The sequence below is a fragment of the Schistocerca piceifrons genome, chromosome 7, assembly GCF_021461385.2.
Source record: "Schistocerca piceifrons isolate TAMUIC-IGC-003096 chromosome 7, iqSchPice1.1, whole genome shotgun sequence".
In the NCBI taxonomy this organism is placed as follows: domain Eukaryota; kingdom Metazoa; phylum Arthropoda; class Insecta; order Orthoptera; family Acrididae; genus Schistocerca; species Schistocerca piceifrons.
Window position 1 is genome coordinate 78,203,475 of NC_060144.1, and position 23,870 is coordinate 78,227,344.

Sequence of the window (23,870 nt, forward strand, 5' to 3'; positions counted from 1 at the left end):
TACAACGTTTGCTAATCTGACGTGGCCGAAAGGGAAACGGCGTTCTATAAAAGGAAATTAGGATAGGGTGTAACGTTCCGTAAACACAAACACAGTACTGAGAAATGGTCTCAACTTGTTCAAGGAGAACAATAAGCAGCTGAATCACGACGACTGCACAAGGATTCGAAGTTCACTTCTCAAGTAGTATTGACGAGATGTTACATCGTAGCAGACATATTACTTATCGAAGTCTTTACCCATTGTGAAATTGTCTGATGCCTACCATTTAGTAACAGTTTTTACCAACCGCACTACTGCTGCTCAAACGTACTAGTATTTTTCCTCTTTCACTTACTGATAACCTGCTATACCAACCGGAAATCGTTGTTGCACAAGAACCAAGTAGTAATCATAGTCCCACGGTAATAATCAGCGATAGCCGAGGTTTATCGCTTTGTCTCTTTCGCGATGAGTAATATTATGAAGTGGTTTACAGCATATATATAAGACACCGACCGCAAACGCTTTGTGGCGACACTGACCTCTCAAAATGCTGAAACCGGCACTGTTGGCAGCCGTGTTAGCTGTTGCTGCGGCACAGACAGCAGTCAACCAGTTTCCGGAAGGTTTCCTTCTAGGGGCCGCCACAGCTGCTTACCAGATCGAAGGAGGCTGGAATGAAGATGGTGAGTGTATCACAGACATCAATGAATTCTCTACCGTCAGGCTGCCAACATCGATGTACCGCTGCTATTAGCATAATATCTGCAAACAGTCTTTTCCATTTGGAACTTGATAATAGCTTAAAAGAGTAACCTGCATAGACCTTTCACTACACATATGCTCACTTCCAGTATTATAAACCTGCCAATTGCTAATATTTAAACAGGCTCAAAATGATGGGATGTAGTAATTCTGTGTAACTTTGAATGGCATACATTTTAGATTATCCTTTACAGTGGTTTGTTTTACGAATATCGATGGAGATAAAATATGCCAACAATTGATCACTTCATTTGTAACTGCACGACATGTTTTAGAGTACTGTATCTACATTATTATCGAGATTCTGTAAAAATTAATGGTCTATAAATCTTAATTGTGTGTAAAAGCTTTTGTGTTGATCTTGTAACAATGGAGGTATATAGCTAAGAGAAAATCGCAACAGTACGTAAATCCGAAAATTTATAGCAAAGTTGTTACTTGAATTTTGTGGATAACCTATACTTATTATAAAAATGGATTTATGTATTTATATGTGTGAATGCGTGTACATTGAGGTGACATAAGTCACAGGACAGCGATATAAACATATGCATATGGTGTCAGTATCGAGTACACAGCGTTTAGAAGAGCAGTGCATTGGCGCAGCTGTTATTTGTTCTCTCATCATTGATGTGAAAGGGTTTCCGAGAGATTATGGCCGCACGGTGGGGACTAACAGACTTCGAAAGCGGATTAGCAGTTACTGCTAGACACAAGGGACATTAAATTTCAGAAATCGTTAATAAATTCAATATTCCTCGATGCACAGTGCCAAGAGTGAGCCGTGACTATCATATTTTAGGTATTACTTTTCACAATGGACAATGCAGTGGCCGAAGAAGTTCACTTGACGACACAGAGTAGCGACATTTGCATAGAGTTGTCAGTGCTAACAGATAAACAAAACTGCGTGAAATAACCATAGAGCCACGAGGGATTAGCCGAGCGGTCTGAGGCGCTGCAGTCATGGACTGTGCGGCTGGTACCGACGGAGGTTCAAGTCCTCCCTCGGCCACGGGTGTGTGTGTTTGTCCTTAGGATAATTTAGGTTAAGTAGTGTGTAAGCTTAGGGACTGATGGCCTTAGTAGTTAAGTCCCATAAGATTTCACACACATTATTTCATTAAATAACCATAGAAATCAATGTGCGGCGTACGACGTACGTATCTGTTACAACAGTGCGGCGAAATTGGGCGTTAATGAACTGTGGCAGCAGACGCCCGACGCGAGTACCTTTGCTAATAACACGACACCGCCTGCAGCGCCTCTCTAGGGCTGGTGACCATATCAGATGGACCCTAGCCAATTGAAAAACAGTGGCCTCGTCAGATACGCCTCCATTTCAGTAGCGAGGACCTGATAGGGTTCGAGTGGTGCGCAGACCCCAGGAAGCCATGGACCCAAGTTGTCAACAAACCACTGTGCAAGCTGCTGGTGGCTCCATAACGGTGTGGGATGTGTTTACTGGAACGGTCGGGGAGCCTCTGAAACAACTGAACCGGTCTTTCACTGGAAATGCTTATGTTCGGCTACTTGGAAAGGATTTGCATCCATTCGTGCACTTCATGTCCACAAATGATGGTGGAATTTTTGTGGATGGCAATGTGCCATGTCTCAGGCCCATAATTGTTTGCGATTGGTCTGAAGAACATTGCGGATAATTCGAGTGAATGGTTTGGCCACGCAGATTGCCCGACAACAAACCCATCGAAAATTTATAGAACCTAATCGAGAGGTCCGTTTGTGCACAAAATCATACATCGGCAACACTTTCACAATTATGGACGGCTTTAGAGGCCACGTGGCTCAGTATTTCTGCAGGGAACTTCCATCGACTTGTTGAGCCTGTGCCACATGGAGTTGTTGCACTGCTCGGGGCAAAAGGAGGTCCAGCACGATATTAGGTCTCCCACGACGTTTGTCACCTCAGTTATGTACGTATGTTTGCCCTAAACCACTCGACCGATTTCAACCAAACTTGGTACACATATCACCTATTGTCAGAAGTTAATCTCTAAAAAGATAAGAGCCACCTGCCTATCAGATGGGAGGGGATGGGGGTCAAAAAGCAGTGTAGGCCACCGACGTGCGAATTCCATACTTCATTCATCCTGTATTTGAGATAGCGCTTAGCGACTTGCAGAAAACATTACACATAATGTCAAACCATTAAGAAACATTTCCTAGATATCAACCCCCAGAAAAATGACGAAAGGAAAAAGGTTTGACGCATGCAGCGTTAAGCATGACGTTTTCATTTAGTACTTCTTTACTAATAACTGCATTCGCGACAAATTTTCCAGACAGTATTCGCATATACCACTGAACGTACCAACCAATTTATGGCTTTGCATAACGCTTAGTTCAGGAAATATGACGTCATAAACACTGAGATGCGTGAAAAACTGCCGCATCGTGGATGACGTTTAACTTTATTACTTCTTTGTTACTAAATCTATTCGTAAAATATTTCGCAGCAGTATCCACATATTTCGCTGAATGTACCTACAAAGATATGTCATTCTTCGACACATAGTTCAGGAGATACGACACCATAAACATTGAGCTGCCTCAAAATGTCATTGCAATGCGAAATTAATTAGAGATAGGGGGGAAATATGTACACAAATACTTGTGAATGTGTTAAATATGCTCGAAATGTATTTGGCATGTAAGTACGGGATCAAAGTCACGTGTCTGTAGCTCATGTTAAATGCCTGGTACGACTTCAGCGAAATTTCGTGCACATATTAGTTCCGAACTGGAATAAAATGTGAGAACCACCAGAAGCCGACTGGGGTAGGTGTGATAACGTGAAGAAAGAAGAAGAGAGGGGGTGGACGAGCAAAGACGGGAGAAAAGGAGATGGGCATAGATAGGAAATGGTTTGCGGAGTATCTATGTAGATGCAGACGTAGATGGACAGAGTAACGGTGAAGTGGACAGAGAGCGAGGGGTGTAAGAAGTAGACAAAGAAAGAAAAGAGAAATAGGGGATAGGAAGAGATGGGCACTGAGAAGGAGAAGAAGGAAGTAGATAGCGATAGGGAGAGGAGGAAACGGACAGAGAAAGGGAAGAGGACTTGACTGACAAAAAGAGGGGAGAGTAGAGTACTGAGGAGATGAACAGCGAGAGGTGGAGGCAGTGGACAGGGAGAGAGGAAGGGATGGGCAGAGTGGGGGAGAACGAAGTGAATGAAAAGAGGGGAGGAGAAGTTTGATTATGAGGGGATAGGAGGAGATTGACAGACGGAGAAGAGCACATGAACAGAGGAACACGGACAGAGGGAGGGGTTAAGAGCCGATAGACACAGGGAAGTGTAGCAGGAGATGTCCGGAGGGGGGAACAGAAGGAGAGCGAGAGTGAGTGTAGTGTGGAAGAGGTGGACAGAGAGATGGAGTGTAGTGGGTGGAATAGAGAGGGATCATATAATACAAGACTGGCATAAACACACACCTGGGCAACACCGGATACTGAGCTTGCTGTAACGGCGACCGGAACAGTCGCGGGGTTGATGTGATGGAAAGCGCGGCGGGACCCGCGGAGCGGCCCGCGAACAACAACACAACGGGAGAGGACGGACACGACCAACGAAGGACAGAACGAACAACGACAAGTTCGAAACAACGGAGTGACAAGAAAACTTAACAACAACGTCCACTCGTACGCGGGACAGGAAAATAAATAAGCTGCCTAAGGCTAGGTGATATCTCCAGAGACGTACGCAAGGTTAGACTCGCTGACTGAGCTTTTCTTGGCGATAAAACAGGCGATAAAACAGGCGATAAAACGGTGACGTCAAGTGTAAAATGGCGGAAAAATGCGGAAAGCTAAAACAGAAAGCAAAAGGGGTTGGCAACGTTAATAAAAGACACAGGAATCAGACAAGTAACATAGTACACACACAATTAAAAAACACGGCGACAATCTGGTTTCTGTTCACAAGAGATAAAAAACACCCAGCGACAGTATGATGGCCGTTCGCAACACTTACCAAAAAACACAACACGGAACACTCACTGTAAAACACTCACTGTAGAACACTCACTGTAGAACACTGCACGAAAGTGGCGGCACAAAGATGACACTCCTGAGCCAAAGGCAGAAGGGGGAGGGGGGGGACCTGGAGGAAGGGGAAGAACAAGGAGGGAGGAAGGAAAAAAATGAAAAAGAGGGGGGGAACCAAGGAGGGAGAGGACTAAGAGGAAAGGAGGGGGAGTGAGGATCAGAGCTGATAGGAGGGATAAATGGAGGGAGAGAGGGTATCATCCTGGAGGGGGAGTTGATGGAAGCCACCTTGGGAAAGGAGATGTAGGGTGTGGAGGGGACATAACAATGAAGACATGGCAGGGGGCGGGTATGGGAGAGGAGAGGAGAAACCAGGGGGTGAGGGGGTTCAAGGCGGTGGGAGGTGTAGAGGATGTGGATATGTTCGAGGAATAGGAGCAGATGGGGGAAAGGAATGAGATCACAGAGGATCCGCGTGGGGGACGGGAGGCGTATACGGAAGGTGAGGCGGAGTGCATGACGCTCAAGGATCCGGAGGGGGGGGGCAGATATCCAGGCAGGACTGGCATAACGGAGGATGGGACGGATTAAGGATTTGTAGGTGTGGAGGATGGTAGAGGGGTGCAACCCCCATGTCCGGCCAGAGAGGAGGAGTCGGAGGCGGTTGTGGGCTTTGGATTGGATGGAGCGAAGATGAGGGATCCAGGTGAGGTGACGGTCAATGGTGAGGCCAAGGTAGGTGAGGGTGGGGGTGAGGTGGACAGGACGGGCGCAGACAGTAAGGGAGAAATCCAGGAGCCGGAAGGAGCGATGGTACGACCTACGATGATTGCCTGGGTCTTGGAAGGATTGATTTTCAGGAGCCACTGGTTACACCATGCAGCAAAAAGGTCAATGTGATCCTGGAGAAGGCGTTGGGACCGTTGGAGGGTAGGAGCGAGGGCGAGGAATGCGGTGTCATCAGCATATTGCAAGAGGTGTACTGGAGGGGGAGGGGGGGTTGGGGCATATCTGCCGTGTACAGGAGGTAGAGGAGAAGGGAGAGGACAGAGCCCTTGGGCACACCTGCAGAGGGGTAGAAGGTGTGGGAATTGGCATTATGGATGGTAATATAGGAGGGGCGGTGGGAGAGGAAGGAGGCCATCAGACGGATGTAGTTGATAGGAAGGGGGTAGGTTTGGAGTTTAAAGAGGAGACCGGGACTGGCTGAGCGAGAGGCAGGCGCTTAAGTACTCTATCGGGGGCGCCGCTATTGGCCGCTAGAACCACGTGTTCCACTGTGGCGCCCTCACACTAAAAGCCAGCCAATAGGCGCGCGCCGCCACAGCTTACGGTGCGATGGTGCAGAGACCTCTAGGGGTCTCCAACGTCCATGACGTCTAGCGGGGATTCAAATTCCACGACGCGCGGTACCAGACAGCTGTTAATAGAAATATCTTACAGTGGTCACGAATTGTTTTTCAGAGTCGTATACAAGTTACACGCTTCACTCTTCATACAGACGATATACTCTAGTATGCCATCTTATAAATATCCATTTACATGTGAGCAGCAGTCTGTGACATCATTGTACGAGCAATTAATATTTTTTAAACACGTTTTCGTAGATTAAGATTAATCTGGTACCTATCTGGGTCTGCTGAAATCTGTGCAGTGATTTGCCTTGAGATACACATGAAATCATTCCAAGAGTGTCCTTCCTGTCGTCCTTCTTGTTTTCCGAATGTGTCAGCGCAGTATGGCGGACGATACTTTCCTTGCAACTGACGGTAAGCGCCTTCCTCTCCAAATTGTGCAAACACTGAAGGTGTCTTACATTCTGTATTTCTATGTTCACTCCTGGCATCTATTTGTCAGGTAGTGTACTGATTTGTGAATAATCGACTGCAGAGTCGCAGCATCTGCTGACATGGATATGTTCTTTTTTTTTTTTTTTTTTTTTTTCACCATCGTTCGGCTACCAGTTTGTTCAAATGATTTTTACTCTGGTACATTAGCTTACAGGTCTATGCATGAGAGAAATATAATTCAGTGTGACAAAAAATTCCCAAAGATTTTATTTGAAAAACCCTCGTATGTACAATATAATAAGAAAATATTTTTCTTCTCAGTTTTAATGTAACACTGAGCAGCTGAGCTGGCTGCTGTGGCCGAGCGGATCTAGGCGCTTCAGTCCTGAATCGCGTTTCAGCTACGGTCGCAGGTTCGAATCCTACTTCGGGCATGGATGTGTGTGATGTAGTTAGGTTAGTTAGGTTTAAGTAGTTCTAAGTCTAGGGGACTGATGATCTCAGATGTTAAGTCCCATAGTGCTCAGAGCCATTTTAACCATTTTTGGGCAGCTGAACGTAGTACCCATTCTTGATTGTACAGAGTACTTGTGTAGCTGTAATCGCGTAGGATTTGTGCACTGTCGATGCGCTGGGAGAAACTGTGAAGTCATGCGCTTATCGATCGCTATCTCTGCTGCCAAAAATGTCGCTCAACTGAAAATAATCGCATCTAAAGTGAATACGAAGAATGCTCTGACGTGATGAACACTACACACACTCACGAATGGAACTGTGTTGTGGCCGGAGTCCAGACGCAGTTTTACTGCCGATACATGAATCATCAGAGCGACGACCTGCATCAGAGAGTGGGAATTAGCGACTTGGACAGTTGTAAATAGACTACCTCGTCGTTCCTTCTTTAACAATGTCTGCAGTTTTCAGTATAATTTGCGTACTTCAGCGTTCTCCCCCACGGGCATGAACTTTTTTTCTTTTTTTAAACGTTTGCCCCTCCTTTCTCAGATGCCATTGCTTGGTCGAGCAGTTATTTCATCTTTCATACTGCCAAATTGTATAGAATATTTCATATATTTCCCTGCTCTCATGCAGCTCTTGTACATTTAGGCTCTGCCTTACCACTGTAGCCAGTCACTTTCCCGCGGAGAAACGATAGTGAGGGTTACAGATTGGTAGCAGACGCTGGTTTCTTTTCATGGCCAACACAGGACATCGTCTCTGTGAAGCGACATTCAGACCAAGACTGCCTGTTTTGCCTGTGTATGGTTCCTGGTACATGCAGTTCTACATCTACATCGATACTCTGCAAATCACATGTAAGTACCTGGCAGAGGATTCATCGAACCACCTTCACAATTCTCTGTTATTGCAGGCTCGTATAGCGCGCCAAAAAAACGAACACGTATTTCTTTAAGTGCTAGATCTGATTTCCCTTATTTTATTATGGTGATCGTTTCTCCCTATGTAGGTCGGTGTCAACAAAATATTTTCGCATTCGGGGAGAAAGATGGTGTGCACAAGATTCTGCCACAACGATAAACGCCTTTGTTTTAATGATGTCCACCCCCAGTCCTGTATCATTTCAGAGACACCGCCCTCCCTATTTCGCGATAATAAAAAAACGTGCTGCCCTTCTTTGAACTCCCTCTGGACTGCACAAGATTCTGCCACAACGATAAACGCCTTTGTTTTAATGATGTCCACCCCCAGTCCTGTATCATTTCAGTGACACCGTCCTCCCTATTTAGCGATAATAAAAAACGTGCTGCCCTTCTTTGAACTCTTTCGATGTACCCCGTCGATCCAATCTGGTAAGGGTCCCACACGCGCAGCAGAAAAGGACGGACAAGCATCCGTTTGCTATGTGACACTATTTCGACAAGCCCATATTCAGCTGCTTAAAAATGCTATATCTGTGATTTCAAAATTCAGTACTGAACTTAAGAAGATTTGTAGCCTCACAGGTCATCGTGTAGCCTGTGTTGAAGAATCGTAACCACCTTGGCAGCTGATAATGACAATAAACCAATAGATCAGTTGTATGCGACTGTTCGCAGGGCAATTCATTACAGTATGGATTTATGTTTGATTGAAAGATGATTGAAACCGGTATTGAGAGCGTCCTGCTGATAATCTCTTGGTACTCGTAAAATAATTGTTTCATACTAGCTACTTCTCGGAAATGTCATGTATTATGTATAGCTCCTGTCATTCGATAGAAATATGAACCACTCTGCAACGATACCTGTTCGTGTATGCAGGCAAGGGAGAGAACATCTGGGACTACATGCTCCACGAACACCCGGAGTACGGCACGAATGGCGACAACGGTGACGTGGCCTGCGACTCGTACCACAAGTACCAGGAGGACGTGCAGATGCTGAAGGCTCTCAACGTGAGTAATAGCTGGCGTTACGCAGGTGTGGTACTCGGTGAATCTACACTGTTTTGATGCGTTTCAATTGCAGCAAAGAGACCCTATCTACACATTAATATATTTTCCCAGATTTCTAGCAATCTATACTGTCAACAGTATCTGATTCAACTGTTTTCGTCTTTTGTTGTACTCAGACAAAAATTAATGTAACACTGTTTCATCGACGTGTATTATAGCATTTTATAAACCATGGGTAACAGAAGAAATACTTCAGTTGATTGATGAAAGGAGGAAGTACAAACACGTTCCGGGAAAATCAGGAATACAGAAATACAAGTCGCTGAGGAATGAAATAAATAGGAAGTGCAGGGAAGCTAAGACGAAATGGCTGCGGGAAAAATGTGAAGACATCGAAAAAGATATTATTGTCGGAAGGACAGACTCAGCATACAGGAAAGTCAAAACAACCTTTGGTGACATTAAAAGCAACGGTGGTAACATTAAGAGTGCAACGGGAATTCCACTGTTAAATGCAGAGGAGAGAGCAGATAGGTGGAAAGAATACAATGAAAGCCTCTATGAGGGTGAAGATTTGTCTGATGTGATAGAAGAAGAAACAGGAGTCGATTTAGAAGAGATAGGGGATCCAGTATTAGAATCGGAATTTAAAAGAGCTTCGGAGGACTTACGGTCAAATAAGGCAGACGGGATAGATAACATTCCATCAGAATTTCTAAAATCATTGTGGGAAGTGGCAACAAACGACTATTCACGTTGCTGTGTAGAATATATGCGTCTGGCGATATACCATCTGACTTTCAGAAAAGCATCATCCACACAATTCCGAAGACGGCAAGAGCTGACAAGTGCGAGAATTATCGCACAATCAGCTTAACAGCTCAGGCATCGAAGCTGCTTACAAGAATAATATACAGAAGAATGGAAAAGAAAATTGAGAATGCGCTAGGTGACGATCAGTTTGGCTTTAGAAAAAGTAAAGGGACGAGAGAGGCAATTCTGACGTTACGGCTAATAACGGAAGCAAGGCTAAAGAAAAATCAAGACACTTTCATAGGATTTGTCGACCTGGAAAAAGCGTTCGACAATATAAAATGGTGCAAGCTGTTCGAGATTCTGAAAAAAGTAGGGGTAAGCTATAGGGAGAGACGGGTCATATACAATATGTACAACAACCAAGAGGGAATAATAAGAGTGGACGATCAAGAACGAAGTGCTCGTATTAAGAAGGGTGTAAGACAAGGCTGTAGCCTTTCGCCCCTACTCTTCAATCTGTACATCGAGGAAGCAATGATGGAAATAAAAGAAAGGTTCAGGAGTGGAGTTAAAATACAAGGTGAAAGGATATCAACGATACGATTCGCTGATGACATTGCTATCCTGAGTGAAAGTGAAGAAGAATTAAATGATCTGCTGAACGGAATGAACAGTCTAATGAGTGCACAGTATGGTTTGAGAGTAAATCGGAGAAAGACGAAGGTAATGAGAAGTAGTAGAAATGAGAACAGCGAGAAACTTAACATCAGGATTGATGGTCACGAAGTCAATGAAGTTAAGGATTTCTGCTACCTAGGCAGTAAAATAACCAATGGCGGACGGAGCAAAGAGGACATCAAAAGCAGACTCGCTATGGCAAAAAAGGCATTTCTGGCCAAGAGAAGTCTACTAATATCAAATACCGGCCTTAATTTGAGGAAGAAATTTCTGAGGATATACGTCTGGAGTACAGCATTGTATGGTAGTGAAACATGGACTGTGGGAAAACCGGAACAGAAGAGAATCGAAGCAATTGAGATGTGGTGTTATAGACGAATGTTGAAACTTAAGTGGACTGATAAGGTAAGGAATGAGGAGGTCCTACGCAGAATCGGAGAGGAAAGGAATATGTGGAAAACACTGATAAGGAGAAGGGTTAGGATGATTGATAGGACATCTGCTAAGACATAGGGGAATGACTTCCATGGTACTAGAGGGAGCTGTAGAGGGCCAAAACTGTAGAGGAAGACAGAGATTGGAATACAAGCAAATAATTGAGGACGTAGGTTGCAAGTGCTACTCTGAGATGAAGAGGTTAGCACAGGAAAGAAATTCGTGGCGGGCCGCATCAAACCAGTCATTAGACTGACGACAAAAAAAAAATTAAAAAAGCACTACTGGCCATTAAAATTGCTACACCAAGAGGAAATGCAGATGATAAACGAGTATCCATTGGACAAATATATTATACTAGAACTGACGCCTGGGCATTGAGTCAAACAGAGCTTGGATGGCGTGTACAGGTAAGCTGCCCATGCAGCTTCAACACGATACCACAGTTCATCAAGAGTAGTGACTGGCGTATTCTGACGAGCCAGTTGCTCGGCCACCATTGACCAGACGCTTTCAGTTGGTGTGAGAGTTGGAGAATGTGCTGGCCAGGGCAGCAGTCGAACATTTTCTGTATCCAGAAAGGCCCGTGCAGGACGTGAAACATGCCGACGTGCGTTATCCTGCTGAAATGTAGGGTTTCGCAGGGATCGAATGAAGGGTAGAGCCACGGGTCGTTAACACATCTGAAATGTAACGTCCACTGTTCAGAGTGCCGTCAATGCGAGGCATCACAACAACGTTTCACCAGGCAACGCCGGTCAACTGCTGTTTGTGTATGAGAAATCGGTTGGAAACTTTCCTCATGTCAGCACGTTGTGGGTGTCGCCACGCCACTGGCGCCAACCTTATGTGATTGCTCTGAAAAGCTAATCATTTGTATATCACAGCATCTTCTTCCTGTCGGTTAAACTTCGCGTCTGTAGCACGTCATCTTCGTGGTGTAGCAATTTTAATGGCCAGTAGTGTATTTTGTATCAGGTAGTGTAAGTAGGCCCACAAGTATCCTTTCCTCAATTCATTGTTTATACCCGGTTTAATTTTTTCTGGCGTTTCTTTTAAAACTTTGACACTTTCTGTTCATGGGTACGTCTCGCGTTGTCACCCAAAGTGTCGTGGCTTGAATGTATCCCCTTTACGTTTACCACATCTGCGAATGTAGGTTTATATCATTTCGATAGCTGTGCCTAAATGATGTAGATAATGCGGTAAATAAAGTATCATTAAACAAAGCTGGGTGGAAAATTAGTATGGGAGAGGCCTTTGTGCTTCGTAACAAAATCCTCCTGAGGAATCTCTTCCTGTCGAATAAGAAATTACAAAACGTACCTTCAGCTGAAATCTTACATTTACAAAAGTGTACCATCAATTCCTGTTCAATTGTATGTGTCATCTGTCGTTTGTAATTTAAACAATCCTAATGATATTCGTCTCACATTCTTACAGTGTTGTCTTCCACACGAACAGACTTACTAGTTTCATAAAGTATCTCATGTTATTCTCCTCATTTATGAACAGGCGGAAGTGTACCGCTTCTCCATCTCCTGGGCGCGCATCCTGCCCACTGGAGACCTTGACGTCATCAACCAGCCAGGCATCGACTACTACAACAACCTCATCGACGAGCTGCTAGCAAACGGCATCCAGCCCATGGTAAGAGTGACACATACATATACCTGTTCGTCATCATCAGTTCCGGCATAGATCCTCAGGAATATGTGAGAGTTAGGAGGGGAAAGAATACCTCGACCCAGTTGGTGGCTGGGCTCAGTGAATAGTTGTAGGACGAGCCGGCAGGCAGCAGCACGTTACGGTGTTCTGCAAGTAGCGCTATAGTCGGCCTCTTGCATAGAGACAATAATACTGGCTGCAGCCACGCCTGTGGGCCACTCGCTAGTCTGTTTACTTCGTCGTTGCCCCCGTACGTTGTTCTCTCAGCTTCCATTGGTAATTCACTGGTCATACATACAGGGGATAGCCAAAACGCTACAGTCTGGAACCGCGCGACCGCTACGGTTGCAGGTTCGAATCCTGCCTCGGGCATGATGTGTGTGATGTCCTTAGGTTAGTTAGGTTTAAGTACTTCTAAGGGACTGATGACCTCAGAAGTTAAGTCCCATAGTGCTCAGAGCCATTTGATAGCCAAAATAATGTGAACAGTGATAGTAATGAGATGGTTGTGTTTGACAGTCAACAATGCAGATAAGTCTTTGTCGCTCTGGACTGCTCGTGTTCGGTATGAACTTGGCATCAGTAAGGTTGTTTACGAGTAGTGCACACTTTGTATTTGCATTCAGAGGCCGAGGTCTACGTGCAATGGAAAACCTAACAGAGTTCCAAAGAGGGTAGATTGTCGGTGCCCGATTAGCTAGAGCATCAGTGACCAAGGAAGCCAACTTATTGAATGTTTCAAGAGTCATAACAGCCCACACAAAACATGGAAACACATCAGCGTGTAAATGTAATAGTGGGCGCAAATCAAAACTAACTGACGAGATCATCGTACGCTAACATGAATTGTGTCAAAACAACACGAAACTACGGCGACGAAAGTGACTGCAGAGCTCAATAACCACCTTCGACACCTCGTATCTATCGACACTGTGCGCCAAGAACTCCATAAAGCGAATATTCGTGTACAAGCTGCTAACCGAAACCATTAGTGACGACAACCAACGCAAAGAAGCGTAAAACATGGTGTCAGGAGCATAACTCCTGGACGGTTGATCAGTGGAAACACGTCATATGGTCCGACGCGACAACGTCGGGCCGGGATTACGTCTGGAGAACGCAAAAGAAGCCTACAATCCTGATTGCTTCATTCGAACAGTTGAGCATGGAGGTGGAAGTGTGATGGTGTGGGCAGCCATATCATCGTATTTTACTGCTCCCCCTATGATTCAAATGTTGCTCCCCAACAATGATACCATATTTCCGGACGATAATGTACCCATCCACACTGCCAGAACAGCATAATTGTGATATGACGAACATGCAACACAACTGCAGCGTCTTCCATGGCCAGCACAGTCCCCGGACTTGAACTTTATAGAACCTTTGTGGGTAGTATCAGAGCGCAGACTCCGGAGCAGATTTCCGTCTCCCTCGTCACAACAGCAGTTAGAAGAGGTTCTGATCGAAGAGTGGCATAACATTCCACTAGAGGCTATACGATCATTATATGCCAATACTCCAAGAAGAATCGCAGCTGTATTATGGGCAAATGAGGGCCCAACCCGTTATTAGTAAGCCATTCCGAAGTAAGTACAGGTGTTTACATTATTTTGCCTATCCTTTGTATCTAGCAAATTAAAACAATCTACCTCTTCTAGCAAATGTGAACTTACGTCTAGAGCAAGTATTTAGGTCTCGTTTTTACAATTCCCCAACATTTCCTGCACAACATCGTCTGGATGGTATGGTCTATCGATATTCGAGTAGTATGCTTTCACATATTCTGGGAACGATGCCTAAATGTTATTGGAAGGGAGAGGAAGAAGCCTTGTGAAAACCTGAGGCTAGCTAGTCATTGACTGATACTCAGATCACAAAATCTCTACTTAGGCTTCAATGCATCAACATACATATCACATAGTAGACCCGTTACAATTGTTTAGAGTCAAGAAAAAAAGAAAAATGTTACAGAAACTATCTTCGAAATCTGTCAATGTTCGGACTAAATGTAGCCAATTTACACATCAAAGAGGAGACTTGCTAGTATTGTTTACCGTCAATAAACAAAAATCTATTCAGACGGTAAAATATAGTTGACGAAATTTATCGCAGTTCTCATGTTGATCATATTCTTGTGTAGGTGTATGTTTACCACATTCGGTTCAACAATACATACTTCATATAATGGTGAGGGGTTCAATTTACTTATGTACGCTTTAGCAAGGTTTGGGTAGTTCCTGTTATGACGTTTAACCAAACAGCTCTAGTGTTAGGGGTAAAATCTTCACCTAGATAAATCTTGGCACTTGTGACTAATATGTGTGACGACATTTGACAGTGCTAGGAAATTTAGGAGCGCATTGCATTAAAAGTTGACGGTCTCTTGCGGACTGCCTTAATGTGTCCTCTGTTATGTGGCAGGCATATATGTAACTTTTATATACTCGCCTGATGTAAATTGGCTGCCGTAAGTCCGAACGTTGATACATTTGGAAGATCGTTTCTGTAACATTCGTTGACCTTTCCATGAATATATTGCTAGGCTGTTTGATGAATATCATTATCCAGTGCTGGCATACTATTCAGATATAGGTAGGACAACATCTGTATGATTTGGCTTCGAAAATATGTGTATTTGTCGTCTATCTATGCCTCGAAATTCTGACCGTTTAACGCCTTTTTGAAGGATCTTCTCCTATCAATTGAGCTATAAAATGTGCGTGGGACGCGCCGTGAAGATCTGGCCAAATGGTGATTTTTTTTTATCGAATGTTTGGAGCCATGGGTGTCGCCCAGATTAAAATTTCGGCCTGGGTCAAGTTAAACTGATTTATCGAAGCAAAATGTGCCTCACCTCGATCTTCGATAGTCGATGAGCACGTTGTTCGCGCTGTCCTCATCATGCTCATAGTTTAAAGTGAGTCTAAGATCACCTTTGTGAGTATTTCCTTTGACCCTCACCCTATAGAGACAGCATGCCGTCAGTGCAGACAGTAATCTTAGTAGTGGAGCTTCTAATACCATCACCTACAGACAAGCCGACAAAAGAGATCCCAGAGTAAGTAACTCTACCTGCTCTCAAGGAATATCATTAATCTTTATTCGAATACGTACATATCGTCCACATAATTTGATAAGTCAACGAATTTCCTACCAGGTGAGCACTGCCGAAAAGTAAAGTTAAAACCGCTATGGGAAAAGTGGTCAATTTTCAAATAATGCTCTATTGCAGTGTGGTTTGATTACTGGGAACAATCGGACAGAAGTATTTTTATAGAAGTACTATACTTGCAAACGAGTGGAAAGTATTGTTTTCACACAGTGTTTATATACATCTGAACGTGATATTAAAATATTTGTGTACGTATCACTGCGAAACTTCTGTATCGTTAGGTAACCTACCTGTGGTTCTTGTGTATCAATGCTTTTACCGATGGTAAGAAGCCGCAAAAATATCCTTAACTTGTTATTGTTGTTTCGATTTTCAGTCTGAAGCGTGGTTTGATGCAGCTCTCCACACTACTCCATCCTGTGCAAGGTTCTTCCTCTCCGAACAACTGCTGCAACCCACATACATTTGAATATCTGCTTGCTGTACTCCTCTCTTTGACTCTCTCTGAAATAGTTTTCTCATGCTCTCCCCTCCAATACTAAACTGACGATTTCGTGGTCTACTAGAATGTGCCCTGCCAACTGATCCCATCGTTTAGTTGCCATATACCACAAATTCCTTAGTTCTTCAATTCTATTCAGTATCTCTTCATTAGTTACCTGACTTAAGCCCCCCCCCCTCTCCCCATCCCCAAACCACAGCATTCTTCTGTATCACTATACATTTCATAATCTTCCATTCTCCTCTTGTATGAAATGCTTATCATCGATGTTTCAGTTTTGTACAAGGCTACACTCCAGCCTTCAGAAATGATTTGCTGAAACTGAAATTTATTTTTGATGTTAAAAAGTTTCTCTTCTTTAGAAACGTTTTCTTTTCCATTACCATTCTACATTTTATATGTTCTCTACTTCGGCCAACATCAGTCATTTTACTGCACATGCTGCAGAGCTCATATACTAGTTTTAGTGTTTCATTTCCTAATCAAATTCCCCAGCGCACCTGATTTAATTTGATTAAATTTCATTACCATTATTTTGCTTTTACTAATTTTCATCTTGTAGCCACGTTTGAAGACACTGTCCATTCCGTTCAACTGCTCTTCCAGTTCCTCTGCTGACTCTGACAGAATTACATCGTCAACGGTAAACCTCGAAGATTTTATTTATTCTCCCAGAACTATACTTTCTCCTCCTGATTTTTCTTTGGTATCCTTTACTTTTTGTTCAATATACTGAATGAATAACATCCAGGACAGGCGACAGCCCCTCCTTCTCCAACACTGATTCCCATTCATGTACTTTGACTCTTATAATTGCTATCTGGTTTCTGTGCAAGTTGTATATAACCTTCTGCTTTCTATATCTTAGCCCTGTTACTTTCAGAATTACGAACAAGAATTCTAGCCAACATTGTCAAAAGCTTTCTCTAAGTACACAAAATGTCTAGACATATTTCTGCTTTTCTTTAACCTATCTCCTAAGAAAAGTCGTAGGCTCTTTCGCGTTGAGTATTTCCCTGGCACCCAAACTGATCTTCCTTGAGGTGGCTTTTAACAGTTTTTCCGTTCTTATGTACATAACTTGTGTCAGTGTTTTGCCACGATGACTTATTAAACTGATAGTTCAGTAACATTCACATCTGACAACACCTGCTGTGTTGGGGCCTGGAATTATTAAATTCCAAAGAATGTAATCTGAACGTCATCGTACAATAATTAACAACAGTAAATACCTTTGGCCACACACGTGTGATTAACTATTAACAAATGTAAAATGTAACTGGTTATTTCCATTCGGGTATTTTCAAATAATACGTGAGTGTGTTTTCGCGTTTGGGCTATGTTATTCGGAACTCGCTCTGCTACCTAACTTTCAGGTAGCATCTGTTACAGTGTTGACAGTGAACGTTTTCAGTCTATGTGTTGTGGAAAGTGAGTGACTGGAATAAACTGTCTCGTCCTCTTGTTGCACAATAGTGAATATACAAGTGTACCACGCAAGCTTCATTTCGTAATGCACCATCTACTGGTATAGGCAACGTATCAGATATCGCAATAAAATCATTACCGATACTCCCAAACAATGCAAGAAGCGCTCATACACTTATAGCATACGATAAACATGGTACGCTTGACTTGGTCCAGAAATGAACAATATCGTCAGAAAGTTAAGCATAATCACGAAAAGAGGACATATTGCATTTTATTGTATTAGTTGAAAACAGTCTCGGTAAAACCGAGGTTAACGAAGGCAATGTTGGCCTGATGTATTCGACGATGCCCTTTAGCTACACTGTCTAATGGATCGTCCTAAGAAATATCAAATTAAGGTCTGCCTGAAGATGCCCAAATAAGGTAAAACGCGTAGTTGATAAATAAAAAAACAAGACTGTTTTCAGCTAGTACTATTTAACACTGGTTTGCTGATTCATACCATAGATGGATTGGAAGAATTTCTACATATTGCGTTATCAAGATGTCTGAAGGATTATTGAACAAGCTACAGTTTAATTACAAGATATGTGGCGTACAATAGTGCCCGAAACACGATGTTAGAAAAGATCTGAATGTTAAGATACGCATTTGTAAGGAAATGACACAAATGGGAAATCTCTTCCACGACAATAGAAGCTGTTAATAGGGGACCTGCTTACCCCTAGACACTGCACAGTGACGTGGCATGCTCTGTACGAGATGGTTCAAAAGTTACCTCGGTAGTCGATCCCATTCCCCAGCAAGAGCGGTGTGGGGGTCTGAAAGCGTCCTTGGTGGAGACTGATAGGATGCAGTCCGCCTGCCGAATGCATCCCAGGCATCTTCTATAGTATTCGGATCCAGGGATGTCGCTGGCCAGCAGCAACTCAGTGTGGGCGGGCATTAACGTCCATAAATAGGAAATCTGGACCTACTGTCAAAAGGCAAACATGTCGTAGCTGCACTTCATTTTTGTACCTCTGAACGTGTACAGCAGGGCTTCACAACATACGTGCTCGCGGAGCAAGCTGAGAGCAGCAAGGTGCGAGCACGGAGCAGCGCGAGCACGCTACCCCCACTACCACACCAGAGCGGAGAGTGGGGAGAGTCACGTGGGGCACACAACAGCTGCCGCCAGTCAATGTAAATCCGCGGCCACCTGCAGGGATATCACTCACGAATTACTACTGCGACAAATGAAACAAATAAAGGAGAATGTACACATGCCACATCATTTTATTAGCTTAGTGTATGCCTCTACATTCGCATTAATTTGTGAACTGTTACACAATAAAAGGTGTCACTGAAGTGTGGGATTCTCGGTTATCTTGTACTTTTTGCTCTTTACAATTGCGTCTATGTTCGGAGTAATTGTTCTTGTGCATTTTAGGCGCAGCGTGCAGTTTAAATTTCGATCAGACAATGCGTTTCTCAGGCGCGGCTTGTTACATTTCATTGCAGAGACCAGTTGTTCACAAACATACGTGGAACCGAACATTGATATTATTGTAGCCGCCAGTTTGTGCAAACGAGGAAATCTATCCTGAGGGAAGTGTCTGTAGAATTCCAAAATGTTTTTCTTGTTCTGAAATTTATCTCTGTATTCTCTGTCACACTGCAGGTCAATAATTTCTTGTTGCAGCTCAGGACGAAACTCTTAAATATTCGCTGAACATGGAGAGAACAGATCAAAATCACTGTCTAGTGCTGTCAGATCTTGAAAGCGCTGATCAACTAAACTACGTGAATAACGTTCACAGTCTTTGTGAACATCTTGCATGGATGATAATTTAGGAAAATGAGCTAGGTTTCCTGTTTCCAGCTGACTCACCCAAAGTGTCAATTTCATTTTAAAAGCTCGTATTCGATCTATGAAATGAGTGATTAGCAGATCTTTACCTTGTAGTAAAATGTTCAAAGCATTCAGATGGCTAGTTAAATCTGCTAAGAACGCGAGATCACATTCAAACGTGCGCGCGCATTTCCCCTCCCTCCCCTCCCTCCCTACTCCTCCACCTTGCACCTGCTCGCGAGCACGTGCCTGAGCAGACGCGAGTACTCGCGCTCAAAACCGGCCAGTTGTTAAGCCCTGGTGTACAGTATTCCTCCGACCACGAGCGAAGTTGTACATCTCAGTATGCCCATTCAACACGATGCCTCCCCACACCATGATGCCATCACCACCAAACCGTTCTCTTTTCACTATGTTCCTAAAGCTGTATCGCCTATCAGGTGGTCTCCAGACATACGTGCGACGAGACTCATATTGCAAACTGAAGCGGGAGTCATCTGCGAATAGCGCTGTCCTCCATCCATTCACGGTCCAATTTTGACGTTGCGACTCCACAATACACGGGCCCGTCTCTGTGTTGGAGTGAGCCAAATGCACACGACCGGACGTCTGGCAAACAGCCCTGCTGTTCTGAGCCTTCGGTACCGAGTTCGTCGGGAAACAGCAAGTCCTGAGGCAGCTACAAGCACTGCAGCCATTTGTGTTGCAAGTGTGCTCCAATTCTGCCGGGCAATTACGGCCAGATATCGGTCCTGCTGGAGGGTGGTTGTTCTTGCTCGACATTGCGCAAGCGTACAACGAATATCTCCTGCGTCTCGAAATCGTCGCCAAAGCCTCGAAATGACACTGTGCGGAATATCCAAGAATACTGAACTTCGGACTGCGTCTGCACTGCTTTCAGGCAGCCGAGTATTCTACCCTGTCAGCTTCACGAAGAGACTACACTCTCCTCACTGCGGCATGAGTGGTATCATGCACTGTCTGTGCCTAAATTTCGGTTACGTCGCTGTTCACAGCACGATGTATTCCTTACCTACACTGAACGATCAAGTAAACAAATACTAATATTTACTGCGATGTTGGATGATAGCTTACTTTTTTCTTTTCATTTTCGTGATTTCATGATTATACTTAACTTTGGGACACCAGCGTATGTGAGGCCAAAGGGCTTTTAGAATTTGGAAAAAAGTTGCAGCGGAGTGGAACTCCTGTTACTAGTGAAGAACAGATGTAGGTTCACCTCGACCATTGCGAATGGTGTTGATCTTTGCAATAGAGGCTAGCCTTTGTTTGTGTCATAGATCTGTGACACCACAACTTAAGTACATATAAACCAGATAAACGACCAAGGGCGCATCCTAGTTCTCAAACGCTCTACGAATGAAGTTCAGAGGCGTGCCACAGGGGACCGTTATGGCTTTTCAAAAATGGCTCTGAGCACTATGGGACTTAACATCTGTGGTCAACAGTCCCCTAGAACTTAGAACTACTTAAACCTAACTAACCTAAGGACATCACACACATCCATGCCCGAGGCAGGATTCGAACCTGCGACCGTAGCAGTCGCGCGGTTCCGGACTGAGCGCATTGCTTTTCACAATATATATAAATGACCTATTAGATAGTGTCGGAAGCTCCATACAGCTTTTCGCGGATGATGCTGTAGTATACAGAGAAGTTGCAGCATTAGAAAATTGCAGCGAAATGCAGGAAGATCTGCCGCAGATAGGCACTTGGAGCAGGGATTGGCAACTGACCCTTAACATAGACAAATGTAATGTATTGCGAATACATAGAAAGAAGGGTCCTTTATTGTATGATTATATGATAGCGGAACGAAGAATGGTAGCAATTACTTCTGTAAAATATCTGGTAGTATGCGTACGGAACGATTTGAAGTGGAATGATCATATAAAATTAATTGTAGGTAAGGTGGGTGCCAGGTTGAGATTCATTGGGAGAGTCCTTAGAAAATGTAGCCCATCAACAAAGGAGGTGGCTTACAAATAACTCGTTCGACGTATATTTGAGTATTGCTCATCAGTGTGGGATCCGTACCAGGTCGGATTGACAGAGGAGATAGAGAAGATCCAAAGAAGAGCGGCGCGTTTCGTCACAGGGTTATTTGGTAAGCGTGATAGCGTTACGGAGATGTTTAGCAAACTCAAGTGGCAGACTCTGCAAGAGAGGCGCTCTGCATCGCGGTGTAGCTTGCTGTCCAGGTTTCGATAGGGTGCGTTTCTGGATGAGGTATCGAATATATTGCTTCCCCCTACTTATACCTCCAGAGGGCATCACGAATATAAAATTAGAGAGATTCGAGCACGCACGGACGCTTTCAGACAGTCGTTCTTCCCGCGAACCATACACGACTGGAACAGAAAGGGAGGTAATGACAGTGGCACGTAGAGTGCTCTCTGCACACACCGATGGGTGGCTTGCGGAGTATAAATGTAGATGTAGATGTAGAAGCACAACACAGGCGTTTAAACGCAGCAATCCACTCAGTAGGATTGGATTGTTTGGGGGAAGAGATCAAACAGCGAGGTCATCGGTCTCATCGGATTAGGGAAGGATGGGGAAGGAAGTCGGCCGTGCCCAATCCACTCAGTCCATAGTAGATAATTATATGCGAATTCTATTTTCACGATAAGTTCTCAGTAATTCCGTAGAATTTTGTAGGCGAATATGTGGCAGGTAATGAAGTGAGGCAAATGCGAAGAGATGGCCCATTTTCGCGTCTCTGCAGCAGCCCACATGACTGATTTCTCTGGGAGCGTCCAGTTGAAGGGACTGTCTACACAGTGCTGGTGCAATACATTTTTTAGTCAATCCTAAAGGAGACAAAAATTACTATCATTTGAACAACAATAAGTCTTGAAACACGATTAATTTGGAAATTTCCATTGAATGTATTTTTCATGTCTGTCAATATAATATATGTAGAGAAAGAAACTGATTTCAGATTTAACAAGAACCTCTAAACATAAAACTGAGGAAGGTAGTCAGAATACGATATGGAGTGGGTTTCGAAATACAAATTTAATGATAAAGTGTATGCTGTACAGGTGACGATGTACCACTGGGACCTGCCGCAAGCACTGCAGTACATCGGTGGATGGCCAAACCCGCTCCTCGCCGACTACTTCGTGGAGTACGCCAGAGTGCTGTTTGAAAACTTTGGAGACAGAGTGAGTACCGACAGTTACACTGTTTCCTACGCGGTTCTCTGCCTGTTGTGACACACCTCTGACAGCCGTTGTTCTTCAGGTGAAGTGGTGGATCACATTCAACGAGCCGGAGGTCTTCACCGGTGGCTACGCTTCTTCTGGCGGTCAGGCGCCCTCGCAGAATGCGTCAGGCATCGGCGACTACCTGGCCTCCCACACTGTGATCAGGGCCCACGGACTCGTGTATCGACTCTACGACGAACAGTACAGGGCAACGCAGAACGGTGCGTTAAACGTCCCTAGTACTGAGTTTCCAATTGATCGGTATTATTTTAATATTATTATACATTTAGTAATTGTACATAAAGAACCCAACCATTTTCGTCACAAGTATACGGTATGCCACAGAGGACGGAGCAAATACACTACTAGCCATTAAAATTGCTACACCAAGAAGAAATGAAGATGATGAACGGGTATTCATTGGATTAATATATTATACTAGAACTGACATGTGATTACATTTTCACGCAATTTGGGTGCATAGATCCTGACAAATCAGTACCCAGAACAACCACCTCTGGCCGTAATAACGGCCTTGATACGTCTGGCCATTGAGTCAAACACAGCTTGGATGGCGTGTACAGGTACAGCTGTCCATGCATCCTCAACACGATACCACAGTTCATCAAGAGTAGTGACTGGCGTATTGTGACGAGCCAGTTGCTCGTCCACCATTGACCAGACGTTTTCAATTGGTGAAAGATCTGGAGAATGTGCTGACCAGGGCAGCAGTCGAACCATTTCTGTGTCCAGAAAGGCCCGTGCAGGACCTGCAAGATGCGGTCGTGCATTATCCTGCAGAAATGTAGGATTTCGCAGGCATCGAATGAAGGGTAGAGCCACGGGTCGTAACACATCTGAAATGTAGCGTTCACTGTTTAAAGTGCCGTCAATGCGAGCAAGAGGTGACCGAGACGTGTAACCAATGGCACCCCATACCATCACGGGTGATAAGCCAGTGTGGCGATGACGAATACACGCTTCCAACGTGCGTTCACCGGGATGTCGCCAAACACGGAAGCGACCGTCATGATGCTGTAAACAGAAGCTGGATTCATTCGAAAACATGACGTTTTGCCATTCGTGCACCCAGGTTCATCGTTGAGTACACCATCGCAGGCGCTCCTGTCTGTAATGCAGCGTCAAGGGTAATCTCAGCCATGGTCTCCGAGCTGATAGTCCATGCTGCTACAAATGTCGTCGAACTGTTAGTGCAGATAGTTGTTGTCTTGCAAACGTCCCCATCTGTTGACTCAGGGATCGAGACGTGGCTGCACG

The 23,870-nt window shown here is 44.3% G+C and overlaps 1 protein-coding gene across 1 annotated transcript in view; it reads left to right on the plus strand.

Moving 5' to 3' along the window:
• The first annotated feature begins 532 nt into the window (after positions 1–532).
• The window catches only part of LOC124805440 (myrosinase 1-like), a 53,796-nt gene continuing 30,458 nt past the window's right edge, over positions 533–23,870 (plus strand). The window contains exons 1-5 of the mRNA XM_047266001.1: positions 533–668; positions 8,807–8,940; positions 12,325–12,459; positions 22,428–22,550; positions 22,630–22,813. Coding sequence (XP_047121957.1) covers positions 533–668; positions 8,807–8,940; positions 12,325–12,459; positions 22,428–22,550; positions 22,630–22,813 — 712 coding nt within the window. The remainder of the gene's footprint in view (positions 669–8,806; positions 8,941–12,324; positions 12,460–22,427; positions 22,551–22,629; positions 22,814–23,870) is intronic.